General features: G+C 41.0%; 2 protein-coding genes across 4 annotated transcripts in view; both read left to right on the top strand.

The window, feature by feature from the left end:
• Positions 1 to 3429, top strand: part of CHKB (choline kinase beta) — a 32363-nt gene extending 28934 nt beyond the window's left edge. The window contains exon 11 of the mRNA XM_075273778.1: positions 1083 to 3429. Coding sequence (XP_075129879.1) covers positions 1083 to 1139 — 57 coding nt within the window. The 3' untranslated portion in view covers positions 1140 to 3429. The remainder of the gene's footprint in view (positions 1 to 1082) is intronic.
• A 1314-nt stretch (positions 3430 to 4743) lies between these two features.
• The window catches only part of CPT1B (carnitine palmitoyltransferase 1B), a 34706-nt gene continuing 23801 nt past the window's right edge, over positions 4744 to 15648 (top strand). The window contains exons 1-7 of one of the 3 annotated variants that reach the window (XR_012716103.1): positions 4744 to 4971; positions 8488 to 8636; positions 9056 to 9195; positions 10371 to 10542; positions 11368 to 11469; positions 14201 to 14338; positions 15281 to 15358. Coding sequence is in view for 2 of the 3 variants with exons in the window: in XM_075273819.1 (XP_075129920.1) it covers positions 8496 to 8636; positions 9056 to 9195; positions 10371 to 10542; positions 11368 to 11469; positions 14201 to 14338; positions 15281 to 15358 (771 nt within the window). In the remaining variant the exon portion in view is untranslated. The remainder of the gene's footprint in view (positions 4972 to 8487; positions 8637 to 9055; positions 9196 to 10370; positions 10543 to 11367; positions 11470 to 14200; positions 14339 to 15280; positions 15359 to 15648) is intronic. The other 2 variants (XM_075273819.1, XM_075273818.1) reach the window with 2 other exon arrangements.

Here is a 15648-nt window from a genome sequence, read left to right as displayed (position 1 = left end):
AGCGAGTACTATTCAAAACTCCCATTTCGAATAGCACTCACCCATAGGAATGAATGGACGCAGCCGGCACGCAGGGGGTTAAGCGGCCGGCCGCTGGCAAAGTCTGCGTGTCGGCCACTTCCATTCATTCCTATGGGTGTGTGCTATTTGAAATGGCCATTTCGATTAGTACTCTCTCATCTCTACAAGATAACAGTGTTAACCACTGAGCCACCGTATTGCCCTGAATGAAAATATCTTGTGCTTTGTCACTGAATAAAAAATCCCACATGCTCTGTGTCTGAATAAAAAGAATTGTGCTGTACTCCTGAAAATAGGCCCCATTCTTTGCCCTTGAATAAAAAATTTTTTTAAATTAATTTGATCTCCTAAGTACCTACACATGATGTAATAATGCCCTCTTAGTTCCCGCTCACACAATGTAATTACCCTTAGTGCCTCCCCACACTGAAGTACTGCCCTAAAAAGAGAGTAATGCTCACATAGCCCTGTTTGCAGGATGAAGTTTTCCTTCTCCTCCTGCAGGGTTATCTGACTCGGAGCAGCAGGCATGATGTTGTTACATTGCTCCTGCATCTTAAAGATGCAAAAGAATTATACTGAAGCTATTGGCAGAAGTAATGCTGATGACTGTGACACTAGAAAAAGGTAAAATAAAGGGGTTTTCCAGGATTTTTCATTTGATGACCTATCCTTAGTATATGTCATTAATCAAAGTTCCATGGGAGTCTGACACTTGGGTCCCTCACAGATCAGCTGCTTAGCTTCCACTTCACAGGCTATGTGACATCCCCTTCATCTCCCACATGATCTGATCTCTGCTTGGTCCCATTCAAGTGAATGGGTGGGGCTACCATACCAAACTTAGCTGCTGTACAAATGTACGCTGCTGTGGTTAAGTTCTGCAGCCTCTTCTAACGGCTCATCGGTTGGGGCCCATGTACTGTGTCCTTGCCATTCTTTAATATCATAAGGATAGGGAATAAATTAATAACTCCCAGAAATCCCTTTTAAATGAAAGTGCCGAAGTGAAATATTCAACATTTCTTCAGTTTAACTTCATATTAATCCTTTTGTTTTAGGACTATGCCCTCTCTCGCTTTGAAGCATATTTTCAACAGAAACCTCTCTGGTCCTGAATTTCATTTGTCTGTACAGTCGATGAACTTTTCGACCCCCTTCAGTCTGTTGCAACAACTATGATCGTCTGAATTTGTGCTCTTATCCGTCCAGCTGCACCGAAGCCAACACTAAACAGCTCACATCAGCTAGAAACATTGTACATACTGATATCTCCATCCTTTTTATCTCGCTCATGGATTTTCAGTGCAGTAACTGGTATGTGCTGTGTGTTCTGTTATCTCTGTAGTTATAAGTCTGCCTACGAGTTATACTTCAGCTTTATACCAAACCTTTCACACAATCATTTCTGGATTGGCACTGACCTCTTTCATATATTTTTCTGAATTTTATTTCCTATAACTTGCACTTAAATGAATGTCCTGTATGGTCCCCATTTCAAAGTGTAACCTCTGCTGGTACTGTAAAGTGTTTTTTTTTTTTTTTTTTTTTTTTTATTGTTCATTCATTCCATCCCATCCGGACCTAGCATGGGTCTTGCTGAAAATTAGCAATAAACACCAAGATTGTAATCATGTAATGTAATGCAGCTATCATGAGACATATATTCTATTTGTAAAGTCTAACTCCACTCAGACCTGTATATCCAGGAGTAGCTGTGGGTAATGTCTCCCTCTATCCACCCTGTCACAACTAGGAGTCGTGGAAGCTGAGATGAGGCAATCTATTTGGGGTCTTATGCCTGCCTGTGGCCCTTTTGGCACTGGTGCTTTTCTTTTTGTTTAGTTGTCCAGCATGCATGTGTTCTCTATGGGGAAAAGGAAATAAGCCACTACCAGACAACACTGACAGCGGCATATCTCGCTTTAGGGCAAATGTCAAAATCCAGCATTGATGAATCTATTTTCCCTCAAATCCAGCATATGGGGTAGAATCGGAATTATTATATTGTCACCAGTCCCTCCAAAATCAGTAAGTTTGGCCTTAATAGTATAAAACCATTTAAAACAAAGCATTTAGGTTTTACAATATGTTCTCCTTTGGTTTTGTACTTACAGTCTCAGAGTTATTGTGCCATCCAACCCTAAAGGCTCTAGGTATTAATGGTACTATGGCCGTCCCACAATTGAACCGCAGAGGAAAATTTACCTTCTGAGGAGGTCCCAAAATCAGATTTGAGGTGCAATGTACCCCAAGCAGTTTTGGAACAGGATTAGTGTGTCATCCTGTAGAATTCACTAGTCTAATATCCAAACCAAGTGGGTTGTTTGTGCACCTTTGTGATTTCAACAAAATGAAGATTTATATCAATGCAATCTGAAAGACTCAACGTGTGCATATACCCTTGCGGGCATTAAAAAATGGATTTATACACAAATATTTCTAAGCATCAGACTAAAAATCTTTCAGTCTGAGATATTTTACCTTGAAAGACTATCGGTGACTGCATAGTTCCTTTCAGGGCACAGGATCCGCTAAATTGCATCTACAGTTTGGGGACCTCATCAGACTACTCCTATAATATCTAAGGTTCAGGTATCTCAAGTGTATGAGATGGTGCTTCATGAAGATATTCCTTTCAACCACTTATGACACCCGTCTACAAGCCAGCATGTAAAACAGCTATGCAAGTCTGTCCAGTTCTAATGTCGGCCCATGGCTTGAATGGCTGACACGTAATAGTAGATGGGTCTTCCTACAACAACCAGCCGGTTGCTAAGTGCTTTTATTGTAAAAGGTGTTATTCCAATCCTAAAGGTAATTATTCCTGAATTTACAGGTTGAGTGGAGGTAGGCTGTAACCTTGTCCAGTTACTTGAAATGGTTTTGGCTGTACAATCTGGTTTATATTTAGCATTGGAAATGTGCAAAGCTTTCAACAGTTAATGAAATACTTTGCTTGAAATGCATGTTATCAGATGTAACCCGGCATTACTTACCTGATAAACGCTTATGGATAAAGATGCTGATTTATATTCTCGGGGTCTCTGTGACATGTCACACCAGTCAGTCTGGAGAGGCTCCTGATGCTTCAGTTGCCTTCATTATACAACAAATGGTTATTAGTAGAGATGAGCAAGTACTGTTCGGATCAGCCGATCCGAACAGCACGCTCCATAGAAATGAATGGATGCACCTGGTACTTCCGTTTTGACGTCAGCCGGCCACTTAACCCCCCGCGTGCCGGCAACGTCCATTCATTTCTATGCGAGCGTGCTGTTCGGATCGGCTGATCCGAACAGTACTCGCTCATCTCTAGTTATTAGTGTTAAATCCAATACGTACTGCAATTTTCCAGTTTCACTGGTCTATGTATAATGACTAAATTTTAATAATGCCAGTATAATTTATTCCTTGTTTTTAATAAAAAATCTTATTTAAATGTGATTTTTCTCTGGTTTTACTTGCATTGTTTTGTTTGCATTGCTTTGTTGTGCCATCTCATGATTTTCTAGCAAACTACTGTCCATTGGACAAGACAGATTTTGTCAAGGTGCACTGACTATTGCAAGCACAACACAAACCAACTGAACAAGTAGCGCTACGTTGTCAGCATGAAGGATGGACTGAGCAGAATCTAGGCTTCTGAGGAGCCAGGAGGTGTTTCAGACTACCTCAGCATCCTATACAGCTTAAGCTTTCTTTGCAACAGTCATAATTCTAGAACTTTTACTCTTTATAACTGGGGTCTCCAAAGAAGCCCAAGTCATAAGAGAAGTCTGGGGAAAAAAAGAGCTATATTCATCTACCTCCAAGAGGTTTCCTCCTCTATCATGTGTTCAACTGCATTGGTGTTCTGCAGACAGCGATGTCATTTCATGTGTATATTGAATGAATGTGTTGAATATGTTGTTTGCAGCTGTCTACGGCTAGCCACTCCCATTGCCGTCCAGCCATGACACCGAGCGGTGAATAACGTACCCCCCCCCCTTCCACCAATCCAATACTGACTAGTACTGTCAGAAAGGGAGGGGGGCGTTCCTCACCACTCAGCGTCATGGCTGAACGGTAAGGAATGCCCCCTCTGTCAGTACAGAACTACCAACAGTATAGTCGGAAAGGACGTTCCTCACAGCCCGGCTAGACTTTCTGGAACGTCCTTCTGACAGTGAAGAGGTATCAGTAACTGCACCAATATCTCTTCCCCCGGGGCACATAACGGGAAAGCTGACAGTGCGCTGAATTCAGCTTTCTAGTGGTATATAAATCTGCATGTGGCCAAGGACATGAAAGGTCCTGTTTAAGTTGTGTGCAGATTTAAAGGAAAAGTAAAGTAGTTGTCCATGGCAGAAAATCTGTGTTCTAGCTTTCCATGACCCTAGTGATGTATTCCTTATGATATTTCTTCGGTATATGTATCTATCTGTGTGCTCAACATTTTTATAACTGTGCATGTAGCGAGAAACAAAGTTATTTCCGGCTTATAAAAAGTTTCCAAAACCTTTTCAAACTTAAAATCTTTACATTTGGTAAATGTTTCCTGAAAACGTAACATGATCTAATTTTTTCCTTGCAACTTCTCCTTGGAAAAGTACAACGTAAACACAGAAGCTTCTCCAGCTATGTTTGTGGTATAACAGAACATAAGACAAGACATATTTTATAAGACCAGCGACCCTAGAAGTTCTGTTTAGTCAGCCAGTTCCACCAGTCCACACACACTAAACCTCCCAGGCCTGCCTTATGCCTGTATAAATGCAACCGCTCCATTCTGAGACGGTTGGGTCTCAGGTTACACTGCCTGGATTTTGGCTGGGGCTGAGAACTCTACACACATACACATGCACTTGAGGCTGAAGGACACAGAGGACGGAAGGGAGCAGCTGTGTGTCTATGCTTCTGTATGCTTGTGTACCAGCTTGTGAAGCCCTGAAAAAGTGTGAATAACAGGTGGGTCCTACTGTAACTTTTCTCTATAGTTTAGTAAGTCTTTTACTGTCAGTTATTGCTCTTTGCATTTGTTGCATGCTGTTTAGTAGCTCATGACAAACAATTGTTTTCTATCAGATTGTAGTTTGCCAGTTTTCATACTTTGTCACTTTGTGTTATCTTCATGATGGAAAAGCAGTGACCTGAACATTCATGAACTTTGTATGTCTGTTTGGAACTATGTCTATTTTTCCCCTTTGTACTGGATAAACTAGTTCCTGCTCTCTGCATTTGTTTTCCATGAGCATTGCTCAATCGTAGTGATGTGTATATTGTCAGACACCTTTGCTAAGGTGCTGGTGCCAGATTTCTTTTATTTTGGACAAATATATTCTTTGATATTCACTTTTCTAAAGTGAGCGGTTTTGTCAACTCCTAGAATGCACCAGATTTGTTACTGCTGTGCATCGGTTTTCTGGTGCAGAGTAATGGCCTAATGAAAGTCAACTAAGGATTTGACTTAAAAATGATCAGTATGAGAAGTCTGGCAACTGTGTGTTTGTGCAAGTAGTGTCCGATCTCTTACACATCACCAGATTTTGACGTGGATTATTTTGTATCATCAATTAAGAAAAACAAAACCTAAAAGCAAACAATTGAGCTTTGTATTTCAGCTGACAACTGACATAAATGGCCCTTTGGCACAAACACAATACTGTAAATTATCTTATATAGCGTTATGCAAGTCTCTTAAAGGGAAATGATCCCTGAAGTTCGTTTCATTCATATTTATAGCAAACCCAATTGTGATCTATTGATCCATCTTTACAATCTTTTTCAGGCTCAGGAAGTTCTTAAGACCTTCACACTATCTCTCATATAGTCCTGAGTACCTCCAAACACATTCAGTCATAAACATGATTTTTATTAAAGCAAGTCATTATTCATCCTTCATTTGGTGGGTTAGATGATATTGGGGTTGATGAAAAATGCCTAGTTATTCATGGTTTCTCTTTTGGTAACTGCTTGTCTCAAGACATCCCTTTCTCACGTGTCATTTTATGCCATATGGACATCACTGAGCGGGTTCTCTTGTATTGAATCCACCTCTATGAGCCAGAATAGAGTGCTGCTCTCTATGAATGGCTTCCTTTCTGGCACGCTTGTATTGACCTTGTATTACATGGAATTATGCAGCGGAATACAAGCCAAGTAATGCCAAATTTTCCTTAAGAGGCTAATGGGAAAATGCAATGCTGACTTGTAGATTCACCTGAGGTCAACTGTATAATGGGGAGGGGCGGGGGCTGGGCGGAGAATCTGTCACAATCAGTGATTACAGTTGTGGGTATAGTCTGAATGGAGTCAACTCTTTAATAGTCCAATAGACAGGCATTGTCCTCCTGCTCTATTCATAGTGTCCTCTGACATGGCTTAGATGTAGACAACCAATAACCTCATATATAATAGTTGCCTTTTTGCTCAGTAAAACCCTGTCCATATGACCTTGTTAATGTATAGGGTTGTCATCCAGCTTGTCTCCCACTCAGCATTCTTCACTAAGTGACTCTTCCTCTAGAGGACTGTATTACGGGGTCACCCTTGACCTTCTTGGGTGCCATGTATTATTGTATTCTGGCATCTTCCAGGAGCCAGATCCCCTGTGATCTGCATAACATCATGGAGGTGCCTTAGTCGTGGTGCTTTGTGATGTATTGTATGTTTTGTTTAGTCTTTATCAGGAAACTCCTAGCATATAAAATTTAATTTTCCATAGAAACAAATTAGAGAAAACTAGTCATTGCTACGATAAATGTAGCAATATCAATGTTTGATTCAATAACCAGAAACTGAGGATTAATATAATATGGGAAGAATATGCAAATCTGACTTCCATGATGTAATTAGGAAGCCAGTGCCTCAAGAATGCACACCAATAAAGGGCGCTCACTGAGAATGTGCAAGTCTGTCTTCCATGATGTAATAAGGAAGACAGTCTCAGTCAAGCAAACCAATAGAGGGCGCGCCCTTTAACATCATGCCGACCTTCTCAGAGGCCTTTGTTTGCAATGATGTTGGGATTTTACTAGATACAGTCTCTCAGCCAAGGACAGCTGTTTCGATGTGTTTCATCTCTTCAGCTTGGTGCAGAGAGGACTGACCTGGCAGAGGTGAGAGGCTTAGACAGGGTTGAGGGGATATCGTCACTTCATAAGGAGAGAACCACCATTAAGGTGTGTGGAGTCTTATTAAGGCATGAGCGCTCCACTGCAAAGGAACATGGGATTAATATAATGTAATCTAAGTGTAAAGTCATCCATTGGACTAAACTGTAGGTTGTTGTTTTTTTCTCCTCTGTATACTGCTATGATATAATAAAATACTTTCTAAACATATATCCTGCTGGTTTTCACAGTCTTTCTCTCTTTCACCTTGTCTGTTTTGATTCTGAAGTCTTGCTTCTCTCTAACCTTTTACATACTTGGACTTCATCCAGAAGTTCCATGTGAAGATAAATATATCGTGTGTTGTGACTGAAAGGTTATGTGGTTGTAGTTATAGAATACACTGATCAGCCATAATATTAAAACCACTGACAGGTGAAGCATCTGTGGCATGTGCTGCAAAAATAAGTCTGATGCATGGAGGCCTCACATAGCAACTTGGAGTTATAGGATGTGGACATCATGGTGTCAGATGCCACTGAGCAGCTGTTTAGGCATGAGTGGGGGTATACACAATATTAGATTGTTGTAGTGTATATAAACATGAGGACATATAGAAGGAGACATTGATTTGTCTTGGGTATGTTGTACAGAGCAATCTATATCATTTCAACTTCTAATGTCTTAGATATAGGTAATACTGTAGTTCATATTAGAGGTATCTACATTTTAGAGTGTAACTACACTTTTGTTTTTGTGTTTCATAAATCGATAGTGCATATATAACAACTTTGTTATATATTTTATTCAAGAAAATGACCTGTGCCTACCCCTTTTTTGCCTCCACCTGCCGCTGATCAAATCTGTACGATAGAAGTCTATGGAGAGGGGAGGCGAGAAGAGCGATCTTCAATGCTGAGAGACAGTTCTTTTTCACAACACAACTGGGTTATCAGAAAATACTATCTAGCCTTCCTCTGGTACGAATTACTAATTTAATGTAGAAGATGGCCTCATAACTCTGTCTCTCTCCTTCTTCTCCTCCCCTTTCTGTAGGCTTCATTGTAAATTGATTCTGCTTGTGTATGGAGTACAGAGCATAATAGTTAGACACTAGCACTTTTGCTCTATTGGCTATGTCATAGAGAGACCCTTTTGCGCCCCTATAGATAGATTGGAGGAGTTTCTAGGTCCCTGTTCTTGACTATTTTCGTATTTTCAGCAGTGTGTTATGTGTGTGTGATAATTATAGTGTGTTAGCAGAACACCTTGGGCCGTATTTACATGACTCTGTTATATGTGCAAAACAACAGCACAAAAAAAATATGAGTGCTAGTGGTTTGTCCTGAATTAGTATTTCCTTTCTCTGAAGGTCACAAGATGGCAGAAGCTCACCAGGCTGTAGCCTTCCAGTTCACTGTGACACCTGATGGAATTGATCTGCAGTTGGGTCGTGATGCTCTGCGACATCTCTACTTATCTGGGCTGATTGCCTGCAGAAAACGCCTGATCACACTTAAGGTGACTGCGAATACTGTACTGTTCTGTGACCTTGTAATAAAAGGGTATGATACGGTTTACAGATATGTAGGACTTGGTATAGTAATTGTTTGGTTTTTTTATATGAAGTATTTTATGTGTTTTATATGATTGTATAATTTGCTTTTACTGCACTGCATTATGTAGGCAATACTCAAGGCCAAGACTATCTGAATATAAAGTGCTTGTAATTCTAGACAACATGCCTAGGCTTTTAGTAGGTTCCTCTAACAATAATGCAATTATGTAAGAATTCAAGGATGATATTAAAGTTACCAATCAGCACATTTGGATCATAATAAAGTACAATAATACGCAATGTAAAATGCCTGCACTACTTCAGGCAGCGACTTCCTGGCTTTGAGGTTAAGAATTTCTCTCTTTAATGGTTTTATTTACAGAGCTCTGTACTTAGTGGTGTATATCCTGCTAGCCCTTCCACATGGTTTGCTGTCGTAGCTGTGACACTTGGCTCTTTGTATGGGAAAGTGGATGTATCTTTTGGACTCATTACCAAGATCAGCAACCTCTTACCTGGACAGTAAGTCACAAAAATGTAACGTATAAGAGACGTCTACCAGTCACTTATCCCATCTCACTATGGCAGTACACATCTAAGCTCAGAATACATGCTTACGGTATGTGGGAATTGATGGTGAGAAGGCATATGTTTGCCTACGTTCTACCAATTCCTTCTGAATGATCTTCATTATGAAAATGGTAGGTACTAATACAATTTTTGTATCTGCTTTTAACAGTTTATGCACATGAAAAATCTATGTGCATGGGGTGTGTAAAGTAGCACATGGCGTCCCTCACTCATGTCATTACAGACAGGCAATCTGTCCACAACTACATGGTGGGGTGCCATGTTATCCTGTATAAACTCTGTTTACTTTCATAAATTTAGAGGTTTACATAGTCACATTATGGTCCTGTACATTATAGAATACTACAGCATACCTGAGGACTTGTGGGATTAGTTATTTTGTTGCATTGTCATTTTAATTACTTAAAAAAACCTATACAGCTATTTGTGGGGATAAAGCTAGGACTGGCCTCAATGTTGGCACTTGCATTAGTAACCAGGCCCTCTGAGGTTTAAGACCCCGGGGTGTCTAAAAAAAAAGTTCAACTAAACCCCCTAATGGAGCCTCTGGTGTTGATGTAAATTTAGCCTTAAGTTTCCTGCTAGGGTCTACTTTATAAATATATTAGCTTCTGTCATTTACATTAATGTTACTACTAGAATAAATTTCTCTATTTCTTCCCCACCCCCATTTTCTTTTATCTCTAAAACAATTACAAATCTTTTTCATGATCTCCACCATGCTTCTGCACTGAAACAATCCTTATAATACCACCTAATATCCATTATATATACTTAAGCTTGAGATTTAAAACCATGGCATCTACCTGTTTTGCCTCTGCTGTTTAGAGCTATCATTCCTTGTTATGGAAACAGCTTTATGACCCAGCCCTGTTCCTTATGTGTTTTGGGTCTGTTTTCCTGCTGTGCTTGGAGTCCTCCCATCTGGTGGTGACTACCTTGGAGCAAGACCTGAATTTAGAGAATGATTTAAGGATTTATGCCACATAGATGCTCATGGTGGGCATGTGCTAGAATGATTTGCTCTATGATTAGTATGATATGCATTATTTTCAGAATTCTCTATTTTTCTTTTGTCCTTCATGTCTTCATCTGTCTTATAACAGATCTGTAATTTCTCCTGTGTCCCGAACTGTGGCAAGTGCTGTTATCTTCTCATCAGGAGTTTGGGTCTCTGGGATCCTTGTCTATCGCCAGGTTCTGCGCATGCTTCTTTCATACCATGGCTGGATGTTTGAGCCACATGGAAAAAGGAGTTTAAAAACCAAACTCTGGGGAGTAAGTCTAAAAGTACCTTCTAAATTAATGTTTCTTTGTTGTTTACTGTGTGTCTATTTTGATATCCATTTATTTATTTCACCCCTTTCAAACCACACTATATAATCATGTAGTATGATGTGTATCATCATGTAATAATCGGTTTCCTGACACCCAAACATTGCATTCATATTGAGTGCTGTGGTCTTGAATGAACAAGGTTGTGCCACTTGACTGATAGGAGAACTGAAAGAAACGGATTTGACTACGAGTCACAGCAGCCTCTCAATCTCTATCCAAAGAGGCAGAAGGAGCACAGTGCTCTCCTTATGAATACACTGGACTCATAAGTATGAGTCCACTCGATTATTTCATTGTTCCTATTAGCCAAAAGTCACAATATTTTTGTGCCATTTTGGCTGCTAGCAGTGTGGACATGTAGTTGTAATATGCTATTATTATTATATCACATATATGCTTTTTAAAGGCAAACCATGCTCTACTATTAAAGACATCAGGCTGATACAATGTGTGCCTGATGCCATTGAAATGACCTGAACTGAATGATCTGCTCCCTATCACAAAAAAATGCTAAACCTGATATTTACACTGAGTACAGTGATGGGCTATATTTGTGAGTCCCATAGACTTTGAATTAAGTGGCTACATGTTCAACTATTGCTTCAAGTCAAACTACAAACTACTTCATCTTATGGTGAATGTAGAGCGAGGGACATGGGCACTCCACTCTTGTGATAACTAGGGATACAGGTGATGTTTCTGAAAAACCCCTTTAATGATGAGACATTTTTTGTTCTTACTTTGAAATATTCCTGTCTATTATAGGGTTGCATGAAGATTATGGCTAGTCGACAGCCAATGCTCTACAGTTTCCAGATGTCTCTCCCAAGGTTGCCTGTACCACGTATAGAGGACACTATAGACCGGGTATGAGAGCTGTTCTTTAAATACGCTTGTCTACACAACTGTGTTAAAATAGTCCTAGACTATATGAGAGCTAACTTAGAAACACCCCAAGGAATTTCAATCATAATAGTATGGTAAAATACATCAATCTTTAATTGTACAACAATTTACGTATTAGGATAAAAATCTAGCAGCTGGGCAGATGAAAAGATGCCAAAGGACACAAAACAAAAGTTGCTCAGGCCCATAAATAGCCAATTATCATAATCCATACATCAGTGAAAAAGCAGCAATAATTACAGAATAGATATTTAAATATATAAATAGACAATAGCAAATATAATGCTGCACAGATCACCAGGGGTGCTTACACTTATTCAGCATGTGAGCTACTTTATAAATTGACCAAAGCAAAAGTTCTACTACCCACTTCTTGTGGTTCGGGCTTGGGCAGGGTGAGGTGTGTCTGTGGGCGGGGTCGGGCGGAGCGTGAGAGCAGGAGACAGCGACATTCTGTGGCCACCCAGGGATCTCTGGTGTCTGCTTGTTCACAGTGCAGGCTGAGAGTTATCTCTGGACACTGGCATCCTGGGGCTGCGGCATCCCCGCCTGCCAGTGTCCGGAGATGACTCTCAGTCTGCGCTGTGAACAAGCAGCACCCTGGCTCCCTCCATCCCTAAGAGCGGGGAGCCCGTCATCCCCGGGAGCTGCTGCTGCCCGGCCTACAAGTGTCCGGAGTGCTTGTTCACAGCGCAGGCTGAGAGTCGACTCTCAGTCTGCACTGTGAACAAGCAGACCCCGGGGATCCCTGGCTGCATCCCGTGATCGACCCATACGTCCTTTGCGATCGACCGGTAGATCGCGATCGACGTATTGGGCACCCCTGGTCTAGACTATATGAGATACTATATTTCAGCCCTGATGTTATAGTGAATACCTTAGGTGGAGGAACTTTTGTCATATACTTTTATTACAATTCCTGAGCATGAACACAAATAATGCATTGGTGATGTTGTTGGCTCCAGTGTTGCAGCTATAGGGAGCTGTCTGCATCTTCAGTGCTTGCCATTACGTTGTAGGCATTGGAATGTTTACCAGTGCTAAAACTGAACAGATCTATATTTAGATATACAGAACTGTGTGAAAGTTTTAGAAAGGAAAAAGTACTGCAAAGTAGGAATGCTTTCAGAAGTAGTGTTCACTTTGGAGTTTGTTAGCATTAAGTAGCAAAAGGGAAATCTAAATTGCATCAATATTTGGTATGACCACCATTTGCCATTAAAATGTCATCATTTCTGGAATCTGGAAGGGTGGAATCTGTTATGTATTGTTATGGTAGAATTTGGTTATGATCCACAAACTAATAAGGTGGGTTCACATTTGTGCCCGGTCTCGTCGCCGCAGGGACCAGAAGATGCTCACGGGCGGACACTTTGCAAAGCCATTCAAATGAGTGGGTTTGAAATGTGACTGCCGGTTTCCATCTCCTGCCCAGTTTCTCAGGCAGAAGACAGAAACCTGAAAGCAGAGAACGGGTGCAGGTGTGAACCTGCCTTGATCTGTAAACTTCCAATTCTTAAGTACTCTATGAGAGAACCAACGATTGATTCCAGTCAGAGAAAGGCAATACACATGGCGTTAGGTCTTCTACAATCTGTTTATTTTATAGTAACAAGTCTTACCATGTAAAACTGGGTTCAGTCCAATGCAACGCTTCCATCAGAATTGCCATACCATATGAGGCATGTGTACATTAAATGTATAGTGTTACATAAATGCAGAATACCCTGACACACAAAAAGAACTTTGATTCAAATTACTTTGTGTTCAGAAATGGACAACAGATGGACAATGTGTGCAGAGAAGGGAAGGGCAAGAGTGTACTTACCTAAATTTAAAGGGATTCTACCACTAAATGTTTTTTTGTGTGGTTAAGACGTCGGAATAGCCTTTAGAAAGGCTATTCATCTCTTACCTTTAGACGTGGTCTCCGCTGCACCGTTCCTTAGAAATACCGTTTTTTACCGGTATGCAAATGAGTTCTCTCGCATTGTTGGGGGCGGGCCCCAGCGCTCAAACAGCGATGGGGGCGTCCCCACTGCTGCCAGAGAAGTGTCTCCAGCGACGCCTCCTCCTTCTTCAGCAGCATCCTCTTCAGTGTCTTCTTCCGCCGCAGGCTCGTAACTTCTAGGCCTCGGGCCTTGGGCAGAGTAGACTGCGCAGGCGCACAGGCCACGGGAAAATGGCTGCTAACAATACTGTGCAAGCGGCCATTTTCCCGTGGCCTGTGCAGTCTGCTCTGCCCAAAGCCCGAGGCCTAGAAGTTACAAGCCTGCGGCGGAAGAAGACGCTGAAGATGACGCTGCTAACAAAGAAGGATGCGTCGCTGGAGACACTTCTCTGGCAGCGGTGGGGACGCCCCCATCACTGCGAGAGAACTCATTTGCTTACCGGTAAAAAGGATTTCTAAGGAACGCCGCAGCGGACACCACGTCTAAAGGTAAGAGACGAATAGCCTTTCTAAAGGCTATTCCAAAGTCTTAACCACAAAAAAAAAGGTTTAGTGGTAGAATCCCTTTAAGACCTTCTTAGGACCAGACATGTTTTTTATATATACATGAAACTACAAATTTCAAAGAGGTTGTACTCTGTTTTTCTCTTCATATGTATACATAAGTGATGCACAGGAATGCCTAGAAAGCGTTCCTGAATATTACTATTTATTTCTGATCATTGTTATATTTCATTGCAGTATCTGCAGTCAGTGCAGCCTTTATTAGATGAAGAAAAGTTCAATCGCATGAAAGAACTGGCAGAAGAATTCCAAAAAGGCTTAGGACGCAAGTTACAGAAATATCTTCATCTCAAATCTTGGTGGGCTACAAATTATGTAGGTGAAGTATATGATTTTGTAATGTTTAGTAATATTCACCTATATTGGTATTTTGTAAAGTATTTGGTCCATGTTAGCTAAGGTAGAGAATCACATCCAGCTTGTCTTCCTGCTGTAGAGGACTACAAGTGTTTACTGAAATTCATCCAGTATTATTAGATTTTGGATTTCTTCCATAATTTTGTATGCGAAAATAAAAAATGCACTGAAAAAACATACTGCAAAATAAAGGCACATAACAGAAGCACTGCAATTGTATCCTGCTTCCATTGATTTACAGATAGGGCATTCACCATGATATATAAATACTTATCACATAGGTTTTAAAGGGGTCATACCAGTCTATTGCTTTAGTTCTCTAGTGGCTAGCACTGTAGCCTTGCAGATCTGGAGTATTAGGTTCAAATGCAACTAAGAACAACACCTCATATACCAAAACTTTTGGTGTAATTTTGCTTTAGGGCTAGTTCACACGGGGATACCGCGTGTGCACATTCCGTCACGGCGGCAGCAACGGGATGATGGTGCAGTGCACGGCATTCTGTTGTGGCTTTTCGCTCCGTATTAGGCCCAAATGAATGGGCCTAGTTCGGAGTGCGCTGTCGTGAGGTGGACGCCGCGGCTGAATCCGCCTGAAGAAAGGGCAGCTTGCTTCTTTTTTCCGCTAGCGGTTTGTTCCCGCTAAAAAAGAATGCTAGCAGTCTACATAGACCTCTATTGTTTGGGGGCAGATTCTGCGCCAAAATCTGCCCCCTCTTGCCCTGTGTGAACTAGCCCTTATAAACTATCTGATATTTCATTAGAGGCTTTCCTGCAGCATATATCTGTCCCCTGTATAGAAGTCTGCACATACTGTGATTCCTAGATTTAGTGGAGAAGGAATATGTTCCTGCATTAGTTCTATCATGTGTCGTACTCTGCATTTCTTCTATTTTACAGGTCAGTGATTGGTGGGAAGAATATATTTACCTTCGTGGTAGAGGACCAATAATGGTGAACAGCAACTATTATGCAATGGTAAATAACTGTAATAGTACATTTAACCACAGGTATTACTTGCTACTTTAAGCTAAGGTCCCACGTATCGTCCTGCAGCAAAAAAGCGCTGTGGAAAAAACTACAGCGGCAACGCATCATGATTTTTTCCACAGTGCTTTTCACAGAAAGGTGACAGAGGTTTCTTCTGTGGACTTTCCACTTCCATTATACCTATAGGGAAACCACTGGCGTTTCCGTAGGTATAATTGACATGATGTGATTTCCAAAATCGCAATGGTTTTCTAAATCGCAGCATGTCCACTGTACAT

Source organism: Leptodactylus fuscus, chromosome 5 (genome assembly GCF_031893055.1).
Source record: "Leptodactylus fuscus isolate aLepFus1 chromosome 5, aLepFus1.hap2, whole genome shotgun sequence".
Classification (NCBI taxonomy): domain Eukaryota; kingdom Metazoa; phylum Chordata; class Amphibia; order Anura; family Leptodactylidae; genus Leptodactylus; species Leptodactylus fuscus.
The sequence above is the reverse complement of the archived record's forward strand: the minus strand, read 5'-3'. Positions and strand labels throughout refer to the sequence as shown.